Source organism: Phacochoerus africanus, chromosome 7 (assembly GCF_016906955.1).
Source record: "Phacochoerus africanus isolate WHEZ1 chromosome 7, ROS_Pafr_v1, whole genome shotgun sequence".
Taxonomy (NCBI): domain Eukaryota; kingdom Metazoa; phylum Chordata; class Mammalia; order Artiodactyla; family Suidae; genus Phacochoerus; species Phacochoerus africanus.
The window spans coordinates 55,363,852-55,386,296 of NC_062550.1; the positions used below are offsets into that span (position 1 = coordinate 55,363,852).

At 38.0% G+C, this 22,445-nt stretch overlaps 1 protein-coding gene across 10 annotated transcripts in view; it reads left to right on the plus strand.

Annotated features, from left to right (window-relative positions):
- Positions 1-22,445, plus strand: part of ABCC9 (ATP binding cassette subfamily C member 9) — a 137,889-nt gene that overhangs the window by 52,557 nt on the left and 62,887 nt on the right. For 8 of the 10 annotated variants that reach the window (XM_047787421.1, XM_047787426.1, XM_047787419.1 and 5 more), the window contains 5 exons: positions 5,171-5,243; positions 6,209-6,314; positions 17,550-17,588; positions 19,004-19,105; positions 21,525-21,609. In XM_047787421.1, coding sequence (XP_047643377.1) covers positions 5,171-5,243; positions 6,209-6,314; positions 17,550-17,588; positions 19,004-19,105; positions 21,525-21,609 — 405 coding nt within the window. The remainder of the gene's footprint in view (positions 1-5,170; positions 5,244-6,208; positions 6,315-17,549; positions 17,589-19,003; positions 19,106-21,524; positions 21,610-22,445) is intronic. The other 2 variants (XM_047787427.1, XM_047787428.1) reach the window with 2 other exon arrangements.

Consider the following 22,445-nt stretch of genomic DNA (forward strand, 5'->3'; position numbering starts at 1 on the left):
GACGGATTCGTTTCCACTGTGCCACAATGGGGACTCCAGAATCAATTTTTATCTTTGTATGAAGTAAGGTTGTGACTTAGTAGGGAAATCAGTAATAAATAATTTTAGCTGTATATTTAGCAGTAGTAAATTTAGTGGTAGTAGTAAATTTAGTGGCAGTAAGGTCTGATTTAATTTTTTGTATGATGTCAGGCTGTCCAGGCACCAGACATGAATCACTGTCCCCACCGACTTTTAATTTTGGCTTAGTCACACATATTTCTTAACTTTTTTTTTTTTTCTTCTTCTTTTTATGGCTGCTCCTGAGGCATATGGAAGTTCTTGGGCTATGGGTTGAATTGGAGTGGCAGCTGCTGGCTGAAGCACCACAGCCACAGCAATGCAGGATCTGAGCCACATCTGGGACCTCACCAAAGCTTGTGGCAACACCAGATCCTTAACCCACTAAGGGAAACCAGGGATCGAACCCATGTCCTCAGGGAGACAATGTCAGGGCCTTAACCTGTTGAGGCACACCAGGAACTCCAGTCACACATATTTCTTTATTTTTCTCTGGTTTATTTGTCTATTCAATATTCCGCTCTTATGATTATTATAGGTTTATAATAAACATTGACATTTTTGGCACAAGTTCTTACACTTTATTTTTTTCTTCCAAAACATCTTAGCTATTCTTGACCATTTGGGGGAAATGACACTTTGGTGCTCTGGGGATGATATTTCTTTTTGTACTTTTCCTTATACTTTTCCTTGGCATTCCCTTACTCCTTGATTTAATGAGATTTTTTTTTTAACAAATGATATTTTATTCAGTTTGTTTCCTTATTTTCAGCAGGAAGAAATGGACAATGGTATGTAAGGTCCCACCTTTAAATTGTTAATGATTTCAACTAAGGTGAAAGTCACATAGCATAAAACCAACCATTTTAAAGTCAGCAGGGAGGTCTCATTGTGGCTCAGCAGTATTAAACCCAACTAGAATCCATGAGGATGTGGGTTCGATCCCTGGACTCAATCAGTGGGTTAAGGACTGGTATTGCCACAAGCTGTGATGTAGATTTCAGAAGTGGCTCAGATTTGGTGTTGCTGTGGCTGTGGTGGAGGCCTGCGGCTGTAGCTCAGATTTGACCCCTAGCCTGGGTACTTCCATATTCTGTGGGTATGGCCCTAAAAAGCAAAAAATAAAAAATAAAAATACAGTCAACAATTCAGTGGCATTAAGATTCACAGTGTTGTTAAACCATCTCCTCTATCTGGTTAACAAAATATTTTTATCACCCCAAAAGGAAACCCTATCTCTCTTGCCCCCGCCAACTACCAGTCTGCTTTCTGTATCTATGAATTTATCTATTCTGGATAATTCATAAAAATAGAATCATACAGTAGGTGACTTTTTGTGTCTATCTGGTTCCTGCCTTTGTATTTTAACTTATTCTTTCCCCTTAACCCTGATCTTTATGTCTGTAATCCCCTCATCCTCCTAACATTAAGGTGTCAGCAGTAATGTGCTCAGTATAGGCACTTACAGATACTCATATCCTTGTTAAATGTGTAGTATTGTCATGAGCATTTATATTTTTGATTTCCTTAAGTTGTTTGCTCCTTCCTTTTTTTTTTGGCACAAATTTCTCTTTATTTATTTATTTATTTATTTATTTATTTTTTGTATTACTCAGTGAATTTACTAAATTTACAGTTGTACAAACCCTTAGCATCACCCCACCCCTAAACCTGTCTCCTTTGGAAACCATAAGCTTTTCAATGTCTGTGAGTCGGCATCTGTTCTGCAAAGAAGATCATTGTGTCCTTTTTTCAGATTCCGCATGTGAGTGATAGCATTTGATATTGGTGTTTCATTGTCTAACTGACTTCATTTAGTACGATAATTTCTGGGTCCATCCATGTTGCTAAAAATGCTGTTACTTCATTCCTTTTAATGGCTGAGTAATATCCCATTGTGTATATGTACCACATCTTCTGGATCCACTCCTATGTAGAGGGGCATTTAGGTTGTTTCCATGTCTTGACTATAGTGCTGCAATGAACATTGGAGTACATGTGTCTTTGTGAATCATGGTTTTCTCTGGATAGATGCCCAGGAGTGGGATTGCTGGATCAAATGATAGTTCTATGCTTAGTTTTCTGAGGAATCTCCATACTTCTTTCCACAGTGGTTGTACCAATTTACAGTCCCACCAACAGGGTAATAGGGTTCCTTTTTCTCCACACCCTCTCCAGCACTTACTGTGTGTAGACTTTTTGATGATGGCCATTCCGGCTAGTGTAAGGTGGTACCTTGTAGTGGTTTGGATTTGCATTTCTCTAATAATGAGTGATATTGAACATCTTTTCATGTGTTTTATGGCCATCAGTATGTCTTCTTTGGAGAACTGTCTGTTTAGATCTTCTGCTCATTTTTTGATGGGGTTGTTTGTGTTTTTGGTATGGAGCTGCAGAAGGTGTTTGCTCCTTCTGACTGCACCACTGATTATATAGTATGTATCCTTGCATTTTACTTGTCCCCTAGTGATGGCTGCTGCATTGGCTCCATTTTCCCTCCATTGCAAACCAGGCTGTGAGGACCATCTTTGTACCTATCCTTTCATGAAGCTTTGTGGGGATTAATATGTTAGCTGATTTTCTAAGGTCAAACAGCTAGTTAGGGAAACCAGGTTTTTAATCCTGATGGGGGAGAAGTGAGATGATTTTGTAAAAGGGAATGGAAGGGCAAATCGCAATGAGGGATTTAACTGTGTGTGTGTTTCATTTAAGTGTAGTTGATTTACAATGTTGTATTCATTTCTTCTGTACAGCAAAGTCATGCAGTTATACATACATATAATTTTTAAAATATTCTTTTCCATTATGGTTTATCATAGGACATTGAACATAGTCCTCTGTGCTATACAGTAGGACCTTGCTTATCCCCTCTGTGTATAATAGATTACATCTGCGTTAACCCTAAACTCCCACTCCATCCCTCTCCCAACCCCCTCCTCTGGGCAACCACAAGTCTGTTCTCTATGTCCATGAGTTAGTTTTTGTTCTATAGCTAGCTTCGTTTGTATTGTATTTTAGATTTAACATGGAAGTGATGTCGTATAGTATTTGTCTTTCTCTTTCTGACTTACTTCACTTAATATGAGCATCTCTGGTTGCATCCATGTTGCTGCAAATGGCATTATTTCATTCCTTTTTTATGGCTGAGTAGTATTCCATTGTATGTATGTACCACATCTTCTTTACCCATTCCTCTGTCGAGGTCACCTACTAATTTGGTTCTACGAAGAAGTACCAGAGATATATATAGCACCCACTTGAGTGGGGTGGAGGAGAAGGGTCAAAGTTAATTCCTACACCCCCTTAGGTAGGTGGTAATCTCTTTGGTACTTCTGGTGTGGGACCAAATCAGGAGGTGACATTGCCTTCCTCTGGTTCTTCCCTGCAGCTTTCTGACTTTCCTCTCACACTTTTGTGAAGCTATAGCATGTTCTATCTTTCTCACATCTATGATCAGAGGACCTCACAGAGGTTTTCTGATCCTGTTCACTTTGTAGCTCCTTACCCAGAAATGCCTTTGTTGAAATTAAGTATTTTTTCCCCAAAACTAGCTAAAAGTCCTCCTTTCTTAAAAATTTGTCTTTTTTTTTTCTTTTCTTTTTCTTCTTTTTTTTTTTCCTCAAGGTAGACGTAAATGATTTTCTTTCTGAACTGCTATTGCACTTTGGTCTGTTTGTTGCTTAGCCCGGACTGTCTTGTCTTCATTTAACTACTCAACTACTGTAAATTCCAAGGGACCAGGGAAGATGCATTACATCTTTGTGGCCCACATCATCCCTGACACAGGGTCTCACATAGACTGGGTGCTCAGCAAATATTTGCAAAGTGATCAGTGATCCAGCCCTTCCATGCCACTGTCCTTCCAGGACTAATTTCATGTATATCTATGTGATGGATGTTATTAAATGCCATACATTTTACAAGCAGGAGAAAACTTACATGAAAAAACACAATCTAGCCTTTTCAAGCAACTTGCGCTTTTTAAATTGTTCAGCTTTTAAAGGATATTTTTAGCTATAATTTAGATGTCACCAATTTATTCTGAAAAATTCCTAAACAAAAATGTGCTTAAAAATTTCATCACTTGGGGTTTGGAAACAAAATATTAATGTATGAGCGAGGTGCGGCCTTACTAGTTTCCTTTAATTTTTCAGGTGCTTTCCCTCCCCTTATCTGTCTCTTTTCATCCTTCCAATCTGTGGGGTCAATTATACCTCTTCTGTTGTCCATTTTTATAGCTGTTAAAACTATCAAGTCCTCTTGAAGGGCATTAAAACAATAGATTGCTTTGGATGACTCCAAGATATGTTTTTTGTTTGCTGGCTGTTGAGATTTATACTGCCAAGCAATGTTGCCTCACTTCTGTGCTTTTTTTTCCTTCCCCTTAATTTTTTCTTTAAAAATCAATAATTAGAAATAAATCCACATAGTTCAGAACACTCATTCATTACAAAACTTTCTCCTTTCCTAAGGAGACATTTTGTTGGAATAATTTGCAGTTATTTCTGTTCTTTACATCACCAAGATTCTGGGAATTGCAGCAATGAGAAAATAATCAATGTAGGAGTAACACTGGAAAATATTTGGGTGATTGCTTTTTAAGAATGTTCACATATGGAGTTCCCATTGCGGCTCAGAGGAAACAAAGCCGACTAGTAACCATGAGGTTTGGGGTTCAATCCCTGGCCTCGCTCAGTGGATTAAGGATCCAGTGTTGCCATGAGCTCTGGTGTAGGTTACAGACACAGCTTGGATCCTGCGTTGCTGTGGCTGTGGAGTAGGCTGGCAGCTGTAGCTCCGATTCAAAAGAATGTTCACAAATAAATGATCCAGCAGTCCCAAATTTTCAGGGAAAATTCTTACAATTTTTTACATTCTTCATAACATCACCGACTCAAAGACCCTCCTCTCAGGGCCATTCTTTTTTGTTTTTCATTTGTGCCTCTAAATAGTTATCATTCTAAATTAGAATTTCACCACTGTGTGTTCTATCTTGTGTTGAAAGCCTTATACAGTGTTTGATAAAGAAAATTTACTTTAATTGGAATTATTCTGTAACATCAGATTTTATGTAATTTTATAATTTAATTTCTATATTCTTACTTCCTAGGTCACAAATGGATACTTTTCATGGGGCAGTGGCTTAGCTACCTTATCTAATATAAATATTCAAATTCCAACAGGTAAGGATCATTTGTTACTCAATTTTGGGTAATTGTTAATTATTATGATCATGGTTTTCCAAGATAACTGAGCCTAAAATGAGGAGAGAAAGACTTTTTATTTTAATGATTTTTATTTTTTCAATTATAGTTTGTTTATAGTGTTCTGTCACTTTTCTACTACTGTACAGCAAAGTGACCCAAAAGAAAGACTTTTTAAAGACAAAAACATTTCTGAGCTATTTATTTGCACTGTGGAGCTCATGGGCCTCTGCATCACTGGGAGAATGACTGGAAATCATAAGACCTGCCTTTCACTATAGAGTGTGGACTTTTGAACATATTATTTACCATCCAAATGAACTGTTTTTAGTTTACTAGGTGTTTTGTGGCATTTAAATAACAGAGTAGTTGATTTCTCATTTTTTTGAAGAAAGACTTTAAAGAAAAGGTGTATGAAAAAATAGTTTTCTATCCCTGAGGAAGAATGATGAAGTTTTCAAGATATTTAAGACTCCAATACCTAATTGTTTTTATTGTCAGTGTCTGGATCATTGAATAGGAATGTTTTTTTAACTTGGCCTTATGTTCAATAGCTTGGAATTTTTCTATTATACGTGAAAATCAAAGGAAGAACAACCCAAATCACTTTCATCTCAATTATCTATTTTGTTAGAATTGTCTTTTTTTCTGAATGAATTAAATGATAACTAGATGATTTAGGTGAGTATTTCCCTGTTCTCTTTACTAGTGTCAGTTTTTCTAAGAGTTTTTAAAACCGTATGTCAATATCTATAGATTTTAGTTTTTCTTCCCTTTTCCAAAAAAAAACTTAGTTTCAGGGAAAGGAGGTGTTTAGAATACTTTGTGGCCTGAGACCACCATTGGGCCATTGATGGTGAAACATCAGCCTTTTCGGTTTTGATTTTATTGTACTAAGTGAATTCCATGTTGTCCGGTTCTTATCCTTCGTTGGTTTTCTCTAGGTCAGTTAACCATGATTGTGGGCCAAGTGGGATGTGGGAAGTCCTCTCTCCTCCTTGCCATCCTTGGCGAGATGCAGACACTGGAAGGGAAAGTTCACTGGAGCAAGTATGTATATTTTGAAATTGTTTCTGTTGCTCTGTCTTACATCTCATGATCTTCCAAGAGAAGAAATCAGAACAATAGATTCCCAGGTTAGGAGTCTGAGGACTCCTCAGAAATAAGCACAGCTTTAAAAAACAAAAATCAAGTTAGTGGAAATCTTAACTATTCTAAGTTTAAAATTATAAAACAATTGATTATAGAGGTTTATCATAGTATAAACTAGTATGTTGCCTTTAAGTAAGATTGGGATTGTAAAGATAGATTTTTTTTAAGTTAAGTGGGTAACATTGAAAGACATAAAATGTTAGCGTTCCTGTTTTGGCTCAGCAGGTTAAGAACCTGACCAGCTTCTGGGAGGTTCCCTGGCCTCGCTCAGCAGGTTAAGGATCCTGTGTTCTGAAAGCTGCAGTGTAGGTCACAGATGCAGCTCAGATTTCATGTTGCTATAGCTGTGGTGTAGGCCAGCAGCTGTAGCTCTGATTTGACCCCTAGCCTGAGAACTTCCATATGCGGCAGATGTGTAAAAAATAAAAAACAGGAAAATAAAACTTACACATGCATCCCTGTAATCAAAGAAGTTATGGAAAACTTGCATTATTTATAAAGCTTACCTGCACACAGAGCCTTAATGGTCCAATGTTCAGAGAGGAAATACAATCTTTTCCAAACGTGTCATAAGAGGCTGAGAAAGCAGCCATTTCTCTCCACACCCAGCTTAAACTAGACACTGGAAGTATTTAGTTGGAGATATGGCTATGTCAGACTAGTATGTTATGCAACTCCAGAGACATGGAAAAGGAGGTATTTAACATGGTACTTCTTCTGAATATATGAACGGTTGTTTTGGTTCTTCACGGCACATTGTAGTAATAAAGTGACTCAGAACTATATTATATAAGTGTGTAATAACGAATAAATCATATTGATTTAGTTTGACCTACCTAGTAGACCTCCCAGAAGCAGTTTATGGAGAAAATGGTTACCCCTTACCTAAAATATTAAATTTTTGACCAGTGTTCTCAACCACGTGTGAATTTGCTCCCAGGGGACATTAGGTGATGTCTGGAGACATTTTTGGTTGTCATACCAGGGGAATTGGCTACTGCTGATCTAGTTAGTGAAGGCCAAAGATGCTACTAAAGATCCTGTGACGCCCAAGACAGCCCCCCCAACAGCAAGGTCTGGCTTCAAATAGCAGTTGTGCTGGGGTTGTGAAACCTTGCCCTAGACCTTTGTACTGACCATTGTAAGTTCCACTGTAGCACAGTTTACTATTGACATATGCAGACATCTCTTGAGAATGAGTAAAAACTATTTACAGGTGTTTTTAGAATAGATTCTATTTTAAACTCCAATTAAGAGACAGAAATGTTTGGCTGTGTGATTTGAGCTGGAAACAGCAGAACTGTAAATGCTTTTTTGGTATCACTGGTTTGCTTCATGACGGGTTCCTGTTGATCACTAAGGTTGGGTGCTAGGTGGTATGTGGTCTGCCTTGGTGATCACCTTCCATCTTGGAGGAATGAAGGTTTTGAGAATCAGGTCTTACTAGATTAAACTATATCGCATGACATGTTTGGTTACAATCAGCTTATTTGGGTTTTATTTTTACCTTGTTTCACTAGCATTAAAACAGAGAGGAAAGGAGTTCCCATCGTGGTGTAGTGGAAACGAACCCGACTGGGAACCATGAGGTTTTGGGTTCCATCCCTGGCCTTGCTCAGTGGGTTAAGGATCTGGTGTTGCTGTGAGCTGTGGTATAGGCCGACAGCTACAGCTCCGATTAGACCCCTAGCCTGGGAACCTCCTTATGCTGTGGGTGTGGCTCTAAAAAGACAAAAACAAACAAACAAACAAAACACAGAGAGAAAGAATGAGAGACGTAGATAGAAACAGCTTGAAATAGTATTTTTATACTTCTAGAATGTTTGTAAAGGGACTTCCTGTCGTGGCTCAGTGGTTAATGAATCTGACTAGGAACCATGAGGTTCCTTGCTCAGTGGGTTAAGGATCTGGCGTTGCCACGAGCTGTGGTGTAGGTTGCAGACGCGGCTCGGATTCCGAGTTGCTGTGGCTCTGGCGTAGGCCACAGCACTCCATATGCCATGAGTGTGGCCCTAGAAAAGGCAAAAAGACAAAAAGCCAAAAAAAAAAAAATAGAATGTTTGTATAATATAGTTTTCTCTAGTGTTATTTAAGTAAGATTCCAGATCCTAGCTCCACTTGGGCCAAATTGACTACCAATATTATCATTAATAATCATTACGACTTGTGAATGGATAAATAAATGATATGGGACTTAGGAAAGTAGTTTATACAGTCTACTTATTTATTTTCTTGAGTTTCTAAGCAAGAGTAAATACATATATATATGTATATACGCACACACAGTATTTTAGGCAAATTTATAACACTTATACCATATCTAATTTCATAAAAGTTGTGAATTATTTTATTTAAAATAACATAATAAAGTTTGAAAATAAATATATCAGAAGAGAAATAAGGTTTAAATAATAATCTGAGCAGTTGATAGGTGGAAACACATGTATTGGATTCTTGCATGTTTATAAAATATGGGCCCCCAATTCCTCTTGCAGCTTCATGGAAACTAGTCAAAGAGGGAAACGAGAGATAAAAACACACATTTACTCAATAAAGTTTTTAAAAAATTTAAAGAAATAAGAAAGAAATCTCTCCCATAAATCCTAATTTTAAAAAGCTAATGAGGAGTTCCCATTGTGGCTCAGTGGTTAACAAGCCCGACTGGCATCCATCAGTGCACAGGCTCGATCCCTGGCCTCGCTTAGTGGGTTGAGAATCCGGTGTTGCCATGGGCTGTGGTGTGGGTCACAGAGGCGCCTCGGATCCCGAGTTGCTGTGGCTCTGGCGTAGGCCAGTGCAGCTGCAGCTCCAATTCAATCCCAGCCTGGGAACCTCCACATGCCAAGGGTGTGGCCCTAAAAAAAAAAAAACCAAAATAAATAAATAAATAAAAAGCTAATGAAAATTTAGATCTTAAATTCAGAGTCAGTAGGATGAAGCTATGATAAAGGATTTATGATAATTCTAAGTATTTATAAAATCACTGTAATTTAAAAATCATCTTTTTATGAACATTTGCTTTAATAGTCAATAATCCCATCTCTTCATGGTCAAAGGACAAAAATTTTCTTCCAAAGATATTTGGATTGGCTCTGACACACACACAAATTAAAAACTAACCCTCTAAGAAACTGGATAAGCTAATGCAAATGTTATTTTTCTTTATGAGAACTACTTAATTTTCTTCCATGGTATCCTTAGTATCTAAGAAAACATTTTAAGATCAAGCAAGTTCAGAGGATACTGACCTTCTTTAAAAGAGTTATTTGCAATTACTTTTCATTCTGGAAAAAAAAAATGTTTTGCCTAGTCCAATAAAGAAAGGCATAAATGTTATTAGAGCAAAGCTAATTTAGAAGTGATCAATATTGACAGGTTGATGATGTATAAATGCTAAGACATCCTTTACCTCAGCAGACTTAATTGCTTGCTATTTTTTAAAGCTCAAAACAAGGGAGTTCCTGTTGTGGTTCAGCAGGTTATGAAACCGACTAGTATCCATGAAGGTGTGGATTCGATCCCTGGTCTTGTTCAGTGGGTTAAGAATCCAACATTGCTGTGAGTTGCTGTGTAGGTCACAGATATGGCTGGAATCTGGCATTGCCGTGGCTGTGGCGTAGGCCTCAGCTGTAGCTCAGATTCGACCCCTAGCCTGGTAACTTCCATATGCAGCAGGTGCATCCCTAAAAGGTGAAAAAAAAAAAAAATTTTAAGCTCAAGGCAGAATAAAGCAAAAAATAAACTAGATGTTATAGTTAGGCCCCAACTGTCTTGCCATCATTCATTCATCATTGAATATATCTCTGGTCGCATGAATTTTATTTTTAAATGTGCCCTCATAGATGGAATGAGCCAAGTCCTATAAAGTACTCTGTCCTGTTGCAGCAAGAAATATTTATTCTGAGAGGGAGAAGGGTGTTGTCACTCCCCCAGGACACACATGCATGGGTAGAACTTAATACACAAAGACATTTATAGATGTCTCCTTGGCAAGTGCTACTTTTAGCCTTTGACATGGAGTAGCCCCAGAAGAGAAATGTGAGAGAGACAGGGAGGTACTGAAAAATTCTCCAGACTTGTCAAAATGCCAGAGTTCTTGCTCCTGCACCTGAGTGTGTTCTATTTTTTCTTATCAATTTAATTTAATTTTTATTTTATACTGGAGTATACTTGATTTGCAATGTTGTGTTAGTTTCTGGTGCACAGTAAAATGAATATGTGTCTAAATATATTTAGGTATATTTTCCTTTAAGAGTGAAAGTTAAATATCTTTTGCTAGCTTCAGCAGAAGAGAGCAAAGGTAGATAAAGATCCGCTGGTAGGTAGCCATTTCTCACAAATAAAAAATTATATATATATATATATATATATATATGGATATATATATCCATTCTTTTTCAGATTCTCTTCCCATATAGGTTATTATAGAATATCGAGTAGAGTTCCCTATGCTATACAGTAGGTCCTTGTTGATTATCCATTTTATATATAGTAATGTGTATATGTTAATCCCAAACTCCTAATTTATTCCACCCCCAAACTTTCCCCTTTGGTAAAGATAAATTTGTTTTCAAAAAGTCTGTGAGTCTGTTTCTGTTTTTATTTTTTGTATCATTTTTTTAGATTCCACATAGAGGTGATATCATATGACTTTTTGTCTTTGACTTCTCTTAGTACAATAATCTCTAGGTCCATCCATGTTGCTGCACATGACAACATTTCATCCTTTTTTATGAGTGAGCAATATTCCATTGTATATATGCACCACATCTTCTTTATCCATTCGTCTGTTGACAAACATTTAGGTTTCTTCCATGTCTTAGCTATTGTAAATAGTGCTGCAGTAAATATTGGGGTGCATGTATCTTTTAGAATTATGATTTTCTCTGGATATATGCCCAGGAATGGGATTACTGGACCATATGGTAGTTCTATTTTTAGTTTTGAAAGGAACCTCCATACTGTTCTCCATAGTGATTCTAGCAATTTATATTCCCACCAACAGTGTAGGAGGGTTCCTTTTTTTCGTGGGTGTGTTTTATGGTTGTTGAAAAGGCAATGTTCTGCCTGACTGAAATTGTCCTTTCCTGGTTGTCATGATAAATAATGATTCCTACTAATGTTTTAGGAACTGGAACTAAAATGCTTTACCTGATGGATGGTTCCCATGAGAGAGTTCAGAATGTATAATAATTGTGGTAATCATGTGAGACGTAGCCATAATCTATCTTTGGTTTCCCTTTCTTTTCCTTTCCACCTTGCCCATGACATCAGTCATCCTATTGCCAGACCCTATTTGTCCCGATGTTCTATTTTCTATTGTCTTGATGTAATTATAGTGGCTCAGTTACTGTAAGGCTGGTGAATTGAGTTGCTTCTTTTTATGTGACTTTGCCTGGCATGAAGGGATAACAGCAACACTGAGTCAGCTTTTCTAGATCAGGCATGATATAACATGTTTGCGTCCCCTCCTTCCAAATATGGTTCCTGATTTAAAATTACAAAAGTCACTCTTTCCCATTCCATAAGGTATCAACCATGAACTTGGAAACTGCTGGGATACCAGGGCTAACTTTTACTTTTGAATGAAAGTACACCCAAATCCTGCATATGGAAGTATAATTGGGTGTCACTTTCCAAGAGGGAATTTTCCATCTGCCCTCTTTGCTGTCTCAGTTGCCTAGCACTGTTCACTGCCACACTGAGTGGTGGGTGATGAGTGTAAACATGGAACTGGTAATTTCCATGTAGTCACATAGGATCTGATGTTAGAATTCAGAGATAATGCTATTTATTTATTTGAGTATGTATGTATTTATTTAGGAAGAGAGAAAATAACCTTCCATAATTGAATTTGATGAAACATATTGCCAAGTGGGAAGTTTGGAAAGAGGGACTCTGAAAGTTAAGGGCCATATAACTCTTGGAAAATGAAAGAGGATAATTTTTTTATTTGTGAGAAATGGCTACCTACAAATGGATCCTTATCTACTTTTGCTTTCTTCCTCTGCAGCTAGTAAAAGATATTTAACTTTCAGTCTTAAAGGAAAATATAGCTAAATCCTGCAAGGGAACGTCTTCAGAAGTGAAGATCCACCATATGCCGTCATGCCTTTTTCAGGACTTTACTACAGGATTTAAGCCTTATTTCTTATAGAAGTCTTTAATTTCTTGCTGTCTTCATTCCATGAGCTTTCATTAAAAAAAAAAAAACAAAAAACATGTCTTGCCTATCTCATAAATGCCTGAAACATTTCTCTTTTTAAAGGAATAATTTACCCACACTTAACCTTGCTTTCCTTCTACCCAGCACAATGCAATCAGGCTGAAAAGTTCTTGCCTTGACTTCCTAAATGCTCACTTGTCATGTTTTGTCCTCAGTCTTAACCTCTCCATAGCTTTGAAACTGTTCACCATGGATGACTCCTGGAAACCAATTCCTTTCTTGATTTCCATGACACTTTCACGTTTATTTACATTTTTAAAATTGTATACCGCATGCCTACAACATGCAAATCTTTGTATTCACTGTCAGGGGGTAAATAATTGAACAAGGGAACCAGCCCCCTATTCTCAGGAAGCATACTGTTAGAAGGCCATGAAGAAGGAAGAAAATAGTTCCATAATTATTTGGTTCAATTGTTGTCATTGTCAGGAAGAAAACATACAGGGTTTTAGAAGAACCAATCATAGGTGACCTGAGTTGAGTCTGTGGGGTCAACAAGGCTTTTTTAAGGGGATGCATAGATGAATGATACTTGAACTTACATTTTAAGAATAAGCCAAAATTAATGAGTTAAACAGTAAGGACAAGTGGCGATGGAAGGTGAGGAAGAATATTCTAGTTCTCCTCCAATCTTTCTGCAGTCTACTACAGGGTCTCCTTCCTTTATTTATTTATGTATTTATTTATTTATGTGTTTATTTATTTTTGCTTTTTTTTTTCCTAGGACCACACCCACGGCATATGGAGGTTGCAGGCTAGGGGTTGAATTGGAGCTACAGCTGCCGGCCTACACCACAGTCACAACAACGTGGGATCCAAGCTGTGTCTGCAATCTGCAACCTACACCACAGCTCCTGGCAACGCCGGATCCTCAACCCACTGAGCAAGGCCAGGGATCGAACCTGCAACCTCATGGTTCCTAGTCGGATTCATTTCTGCTGAGCCACAATGGGAACTCCTCCTTCCTTTATTTGTATCTTTGACTTTAGCTGCTCTCTAAGTACTAAGGACACACACACCAGTGTACATTTCTAGCCAAGATCTTGCTTCTGAAAACGTAATACCTCCTTCCGAAAAGTTGTATACAAGCAGCCAACTGAACACATCCAAACTGAGCTCATACCTTTCATATTGCTGCTGTTTCCAAAACCTGCTTCTCCTCCTGAATCTTGGAAGGGTGGTGTCCCCAACCCCTGAAATCAGCGAGTGAGTGCCCAAGTCAGATCCCAGAGATTCAACCGAGATTCTTCTCTCTCTCCATTGCCTGCAGAATCCAACCAATCACTTTTCTTATGTCGGTCCTTACATTTTAATTATTTTCCTGGTTCAGATACTTATCGCATATGTGAGCTACTCACTGTAATAGCTCCCTTACCTTTCTCCACACTGTTGTGAGATTTTACTTTTGATGTGAACATCTAATTACTACCTTCTTGCTAGTAAATCTTTTATTTTTATTTTTATTTCTGGCTGCACCCACATCATGTGGAAGTTCCCAGGCCAGGGATCAAACCTGTGCCACAGCAGCAACCCAAACCACTGCAGTGACAACACCAGATACTTAACCCACTGAGCCACAAGATAACTCCTGTAATTCTCTTATTGATTGTCCAAAGCAGAAAGGAAATAAAATACTCCAGACTTCTTTGCACAAAAGGGCCTTTCATGAACTGGTCCCTGTCTTACGAACTTCTTAAGTTCATATCCTGCTATTCCACTTCCCTCCCTTACTGTTGTGCTCCAGGAAGCTCGTTCTCAAATGCACATAGTCCCTCTGTAATTTTCTCAGATTTGTGGTCTCACTCTTCTTTTCTCGTGTCAGCTCTGATGTTGTATCTTTCATAAAACCTTGTCTTATTCTCCCAGGTGGACTGAAATGTACCTTCTCTTCCAGTCCCTCTGCATTTTGTTCAAAGAACAAATGTGAGCTGCTCTCCTCACCTGACTGAAACGTCCTAAAGCCAAAACATGTTGTCTTTGCTCTTTATCTCTTTCACATCTTGCTGAGTCCCCGGTTTTTTCCATTTCCACTTGCAGAAAAATAGGACCCTCTCACCTCCTCACACCCTCTCTGTATCTCCATCATCTTTCTAATTTCAGCGCACAGCCCTTCCAGCTACCACTCTTTCACCTTCTTTTTTTTTTTAGATAAAAAAAGGTCTTTCCTCATCCCCCCCAGTTCCTCTTATGTCCCTCTTACTTCAGTCTACTGCAGGCTGGTGTCTACATCTTATCCAATCCATCAGTGCCATCCTAGTTTTTAAATTTACTGCACACTTTCTGATCACTACCTTGCTTGACTTCCTTTCCACTTGAGTTTGTTGCTCATACCATTCTTCCTAAAAATGTCTCTCTGCTTAGTTTCCAGTAAAACTCACAGTCAAGTTTACCTCTTAGAACTTTTGCCTGCTCCTTTCACTCGCTTTTGCAAATGTCTTTTCCTTGGCCGTTTGTTAAAGGGTGATGTTTTTCAAGGTTCCATCTTTCCCTGCTTCTTTTCTGCCTCTCTATATACTTGCTGGGCAATCCACATAGCCTCCCATGACTTTAGCTTCCTCTGTCTGCTCCTGATCCTTTGTTCACTTAACTGAAGTAAGCTAGAATTGTCAAAGTCATTTATTGGTTTTTCACTGGCAAAGGAAGGAAACTAAAGTCCTTGGTATCTAAGGCATATATTCTGAGGGAAATCATCCCCAAATCGTTATTTGTTGACCAGATCTCTCTCCTGAGCTTCATATTCTGCTTCCTGGCTATGGTCATTCTGACATCCGTTAGGTACCTCAAACTGAATGTGTCTGATGCTGAATTTGATCTCTTCCCCCCACCATGTGCACTTTTCCTTATCTGTGTTCCCTGTCCGTGATTCCTTCCTCCTCTCCATCCTTCCTCAACTTGTCAATCACACAATCCTAGGTATCTTTGAACGTGTCTACTTCTCCTCATTCATTCCCCATCACCCTAATGCAGGCCACTGCCTTCCCTTCTCTAGAATCCTACAGCTCCAGAGGTCTCTGAATTACCACCAGTCTTTTCCCTTCCAATTCACTTGTTCCCTTTGGCAATCAGTGATATTTCTGAACCGAATCTGTATCTCCCTTGTTTAAATCCTTTCAGTGCTTTTTTACTACTCTGTGGAAAAAGTTCACTCTGAAAATGGTTTATGGGCTCCTTCATTTTCTGGCTGGGCATCCTTTTTTAAGTTCACCACTTTTCTTAAAATCATACTTTTCTTCACTTACCATAGACACCCACATTTTAGCCAAGATAAATTTATACCAGCTCCTCGTATGACCAGGATATGTCAAGGTCATCCAGTACGTATTTTAACTGGTCTGAAATACTCTTTATATTTTGTTCATCTAGCCCACTTTTACTTATCCATCTGGCATAAATTCCATTGTTTACCCGGATTTGCCAGAGGTGGATTGATTTTCCTGCATCTGTGCTCTGATATCACCTTTTGCTTAACCTATCATAGTGTTTGTTCCCTTGTCACACTCCCACAAAACAGAGAGCAACACGAAAGGAATAACTTTTCTTTGTTTACTCTATCTCTAGTATTTTGGCACAAGGAAGTGATCAACAAATGTTTTAGAATTGATATTAAATGCATGTAGTTGCATTTAATTAATAGTAATTGAAAAAACTCGATGACTTTCAAATTCGTATCTCCAGTTTGGGCTGACATTTTCAAATTTCTCATGGGCATTTCTACCTGGACGGCCGTAGGCAGATTAATCCATTAATTTTTGCCACTCACCTGCTCTTCCTCATCTCTTTTCTCTCTTCCTCAGATTAACTAAAACTACTGCAGTCATTTATTGGCTTTTTACCACTAAAAATAAAATAAAATAAAATCCAAGTTTTTTTTGGCATCTAAAGCGTGTGTGGAAAATATCACTTGGAAAATTGTGCATTTCATTATTTTTATGAGCAACTTAAATCAGGGAATAACCATTATTAAGAGTGAATGTTTAGTCTAAGGTTGTTTTTCCCTGCCTCTATTAACCATCCCAAGCTGTCATTAGAAATGTGCAATTGTGAAAAATCTTATCATTACAAACACTAAGTCGAACGTCACTAGGTAACATACTTAGGGACGTTTTCTCCACAAAAGTGAATGTGAAATAGGATCTGTTTTTGGAGTTCTTGTTGACTTTCATTATGTGTGTGGTTTTTGAATTCGTGTGTTTCAAAATGATGAAGTTCAACTGAAATATTAAATTTAGAATAATAAAATGAATAGGTCCTCAGGTGTTCTTTCCCCACAATATAGATTAAGAATATATATAGATTAAGAATAAATTTAATTAGTCAAACATTTCCTTTTAGACAAATATATCAATCAGTAATTAATTTAATACTCAAATGTTGCAGGTGTGACCATGCATTGTGCATGTCCATCTTTCTTACTAGTGTCTTAAGGGCCAGACTGTGCCTAAACCCTTCAAGTTTAGAGCACAAACAGTATTTCTTCTCTTGCCTTAGGGTAGGTAACTGATTAGGAATTTAAGTGGATTAAATTTGAATTTTAAAGGTAGGGCATGCTTGGAAATATCAAATTCTTATATAGACTAGGAAACTATTCTGGAAATATTACCTAGATGTATCCAGCTGCTTGGAGCAGAGTTGGGGCTAGAACAAAGCCCTTGCATAAACCCAAATTTTGTATGAGGGAGAATAGTGCTGTCTTTCTTTTGGAAGCTTACTAAGTAATTGTTTCCTAGCTGATAAAGTTGAAAATGAAGACTGCCATTCATCTGATTTGTCTTTGGAATTGATATCAAAAACCATTTGGTAAAGTAGCTATTTAATATGCCCAATGTTTGTCTCTTACCTGATATGTGCACACATTCATTCTATACTTATATTTCATAATTAATGAACATTGTTTACCATACTTGCAGTGTAAATGAATCTGAACCTTCTTTTGAAGCAACCAGAAGGTATTATTTCTGTTTTAATCTGCATTTAATATGAATAACTTCCTTCCTCAGACCTTACCTGATACTCAGTCTCTTACTTCTTGTCATTTTATTCATTCTGAGAAAGTAGCAAGTAATTTTTATTAAAATGTGCTAGCATATTTCTAATAGCAGTAGTTCCCAACATTTGGAGGCTGCTAAAAAGAATTAATTTGCCAAACAAAATGGCCTGTTGTGTCAGCTGTTATCTTCTCCATGAGTCACACATGTCTCACCTTTGGTTGAAACTCAGACTCTTCCTAGCAAATTGGATATGGGATTTCATAAAAAAAAAAATGCAAGAATTTATGAGTTAAACAGTGAAGGAATCTGCCTCTAAGCTAGAAGTGAAAGCCAAGTGCTTCACCCATTAAAAAAAAAAAAAAGGGGGGTAGCCTGGGGGAGAGGAAAACAGACATGCCAGAGGTTGGGAACCACTGTTTTACTGCACAGATGATTATCTAAGAGACTACTAGATACTATATATTGCCATGTCTCCTAAAGCCCTAAGACAGTGTTTCAGGATGATTACTGAGCATTTCTAACTACTCTTTTTCTTAACCATATTCTCTTTTAACCTTAATTCCTTAATTAATACTTACAGACCGTAAACTAACTGTGGAAATGTGATTTTTAAGCTGACCCCTTCCCTACCCAAGTCCCCTTGTCTTTTTTATCTTCGACTCACATGCATTTTCCTAATTTTGAAAATTAAAATCTGATGTATAGACATCTGGTAGAATTTACAAGCCAAAAAAAATGGAGGACAGGGAGGAAGCTATCATTTTTTAAAAAATAAACTATTTCAATATGTATTGAAATATGTGATTTTTAAATGTGTAGTTTCAATATTGAAATGGACTCTTCAAGATATTATTTTTTGTTTTGAAATAGTTACATTATCTATTAGCTTAAAATATGTTAATGCGATTAAGCCACAAACACATATATTAATTATAGTATCAGTTCCCGTCTTTTTTTAAGGAATTTATGTAAGATTCATAGTAATGTAAAGTGCTTTTAATATAAAGTAAAACCTCCATGGCTATTGGAGAGCTATTAGAGAGAAATGTTTTCTTTTAATTATTTTTAATTAAATAAATAGTCATTTTAGAAATAAAATTTTAATTAATAGTTCATATTTTAAAATACTTCTTTAGAATAGCAAAGTCAAATTTGCACATTGTGTGTTGTTTTAATTAAAATCTAAACCCTTTAATTTAGTGACATATTTAACTGATAATAAAATTGATGATTGTTAAAATGTTCTTTTTTAGAAGTTCTCCATTTCTGAGATATTTTATCAACTTTCATTTTTCTTAGTTATACTAAAATACAGATACAGCACAGCATCCTTGCATAATTTTGATGTTTTATTTTTCTTTTCCATTTCCCAGTAGGAGCAGGTATTCTGTGGCTTATGCAGCTCAAAAGCCTTGGCTATTAAATGCTACGGTGGAAGAAAATATTACCTTTGGAAGTCCTTTCAACAAGCAGAGGTAATTTTGAATGTATAACACTTAGAATTAAAATGAACAACTGTTTCCATTTTTTTTTTCCTTTCCTTTTTGTCTTTTTAGAGCCGCACTTGTGGCATATGGAAATTCCCAGGCTAAGGGTCGAATTGGAGCTACAGCTGCTGGCCTACACCACAGCCACAGCAACAGAAACATGGGAGCTGAGCTGCATCTGCAACCTACACCACAGCTCACAGCAATGCCGGATCCTTAACCCAGTGGGGCCAGGGATCGAACCTGTGTCCTCATGGATACTAGTAGGGTTTGTTTCCAATGAACCACAAGGGGAACTCCCATGAACAACTATTTCTGATTCCTATATTTGGTTCCTGGTTTCTGAAATCTTTATGTCAGGACTTTCTTCTCTGTTTGCCCTGCTTCCATCCTCATCACCAAGTCTGTTGAGCCAACTTTTACAAGAGAAGTTTTCCTGGAAATTTCAGCTTGTCCTATACACTTAGACAGGACAATTTGTAGACCAAAACCAAAAAGCCAAAACAGAAGTGTGTGTGTGTGTGTGTGTGTGTGTGTGTGTGTGTGTTGGGGGTGATGGTGGTGCTGAGGTTGTTGATAAACAAAAGGAAAACCCCAGTAAAGAGCAGAAGGAGGTTAACCATGGAAAGAAAAGGAAAAGTATGGGATCTGAGGGGTCTGGTTACTGAGGGCAGCCAGAATGTGCTGCCTTTCAACAGTGTATGAATAAAGGTGTGACGCTTCCCTTAAGCCACCCTCACAAGGGATGAATCTTACCCGAAGCTGGGTCCTGAAAGTCAAAGAGAATTAAATCGAGGGACAGGCATGAGGAAGGGGGAGGGGAGAGGAAAGCAAAGAGTGTGGGAGGAAATACTCAAAGCACAAAAGACTGGGGCCTGGGAACAAACCAGACAGAAAGGAATCTGTGTATATTGATAATGACAAACTAGATTGTACAGGAAGGCTGAGATGAGGCAGTAAAGTGACTTAAAAGCCAGTCTGGGCATTATCCTAGCTCTCTTGAGAGATACAGCAAGTGTTAAAAAGGGGACTAACAAAGTAAATGTGGGAGCTCCCATTGCAGCTCAGTGGGTTAAGAACCCGGCTAGTATCCATGAGGATGTAGGTTCACTCCCTGGCCTCGCTCAGTGGATTAAGAATCTGGCACTGCTGCAAGCTGTGGCATAGGTTGCAGATGTGGCTCGATTCCTGCATTGCTGTTGGTGTGGTTGTGGAGTAGGCCAGCAGCTGCAGCTCTGATTCAACCACTAGCCATGGAACTTCCATATGCCACAGGTACAACTGTAAAAAGAAAAAAAAAAGTAAACGTGATCTAGCTGTGTCATGACAGATTCATACGGGATGAATCTGCATTAGGAGCAAAAGGACATTTAGAAGTTTATTGGAATGATGATCCAGGCATGCCACGTTTGTTGCCTGCACTTGACAGTGACTGTAGAAATGGAAAAAGAAGGGACAGTTGACAGAAGAGCATTCTAGAGTAAGGACGAGCAAATAAGAGCAAGGAGAAGAAAAGGGAAGAATGAAAAATGACTTGAATATATTAAGACGAGGTGATTGAGAAAATGAAACCATTGTTAATTTCCCCAGGACTCGCAGTCCCCATGCTTCCCTATATGTCCAGTCCATCCTATTTCCAGGTCCAGCCTTTGATCAACTTGTGTACTGTCCATCCTCATCATCTTCCAATTTTCTCCTCCCTTCAGCACTGTGAATTTGGGCACAGGTCCCCACATAACTTATGCTTTAGCCCAAGTGAGCTTCCTCTTTTTCCTCATATGCACCATGAACTTGTCTACCTTCCTGCAGATCCTTAAGCCTCCTTTTCCTCATTTTCAATCATGGAAAATTACAACTCATCTTCCTGGACACACCTTGTAATTCACCAGCTCTGTGAAGATGTCACTACTGTCTCAGACCATCATTTCTTCCTGCATAATCTAGGAGCACTTTGTACATACCCATCTGTAGTACCTAACAAGGTACATTTTTATTACCTGTAATCAATCTTTTGCTCCATTTAATAGGTTTTTAAAAAAATTTTAGCCATTTAAAAAAAATGAACTATAGCTAATTTACAACGTTGTGTTGGTTTCAGGTGTACAGCAAAGGGATTCAGTTATACACGTATATTTCTATTCTTTTTAATATTCTTTTTCATTATAAGTTGTTATAAGATATTGAATATAGTTCTCTGTGCTATACAATAGGACCTTATTAATAGTTTTATAAAGGTAGGAACCAGTGTCTATTTATCTTCGTATCTACAAACCTAGTATAGAGGTTGGTCTATACTAAGTTGTTCAATAAGTGTTTTATTTCAGCTTCCAAGACATTGAACCTGGGACTTCATTAATAAACAGTATTTTAGTAATGATCGAAAAACTCAAAATCATTTCTCCCAAAGGTACAAAGCTGTCACAGATGCCTGTTCTCTTCAGCCGGATATTGACTTACTACCATTTGGAGACCAAACTGAAATTGGAGAGAGGGTGAGCTATGTATAGTTTAATTAAATGATGAATAAAAATATTGAAAAATCATCTGGTTGGCTTTAACCTTTCTTGGAGCTTAACAAAATCAGAGTGCTCATGAATTGTAGGTTTTCTTTCTTTCTTTCTTCCTTCCCTCCTTCCTTCCTTTCTCCCTTCCTTCCTTCCTTCCTTTCTTCCTTTCATTTTTTTTGTCTTTTTAGGGCCGCACCCATGGCGTATGTAGGTTCCCAGGCTAGGGGTTGAATCGGAGCTGTAGCCACCAACACCAGCCTACACCACAACCACAGCCACGCCAGATCCGAGCCACGTCTGTGACCTACACTGCAGCTCATGGCAGCACTGGATCCTTAACCCTCTGAGTGAGGAGGCCAGGGATCAAACCTGAGTCCTCATGAGTACTAGTCATATTAGTTTCCACTGAGCCATGACGGGAACTCCTGAATTGTGGGTTTTCTTAGTGACAAGTTCCAGAAGCAGGAGCACAGGAGTTCTTGATGCCACCCTCTTAAGCCTTGGTTGAGTAACCTGCATACACCTCACATTTTGCTAGCCGCTCAAGAGTTCTCAAGGGGAATGAAGCAGCCTCTGCCTTTGATCAAATACTCACTTGGTGTTTGCTTTGATTTGGAAACCGAGATTGTTTCCTTCAACTTCTTCCTCTCTGCCGGTAAAGAGTTCTTTTTTCTTTGTATGAACATGTTTTACTTTGATGTCTTACAATTCTGACCAGCTGAAAAATATTTATGCTTGTGCCATTGGCTACAATGTTTAACTCTCATAGATGTCAGTACTAGGCAGAGGCTTTTGTTACATGCATTATCTACCTTTACAAC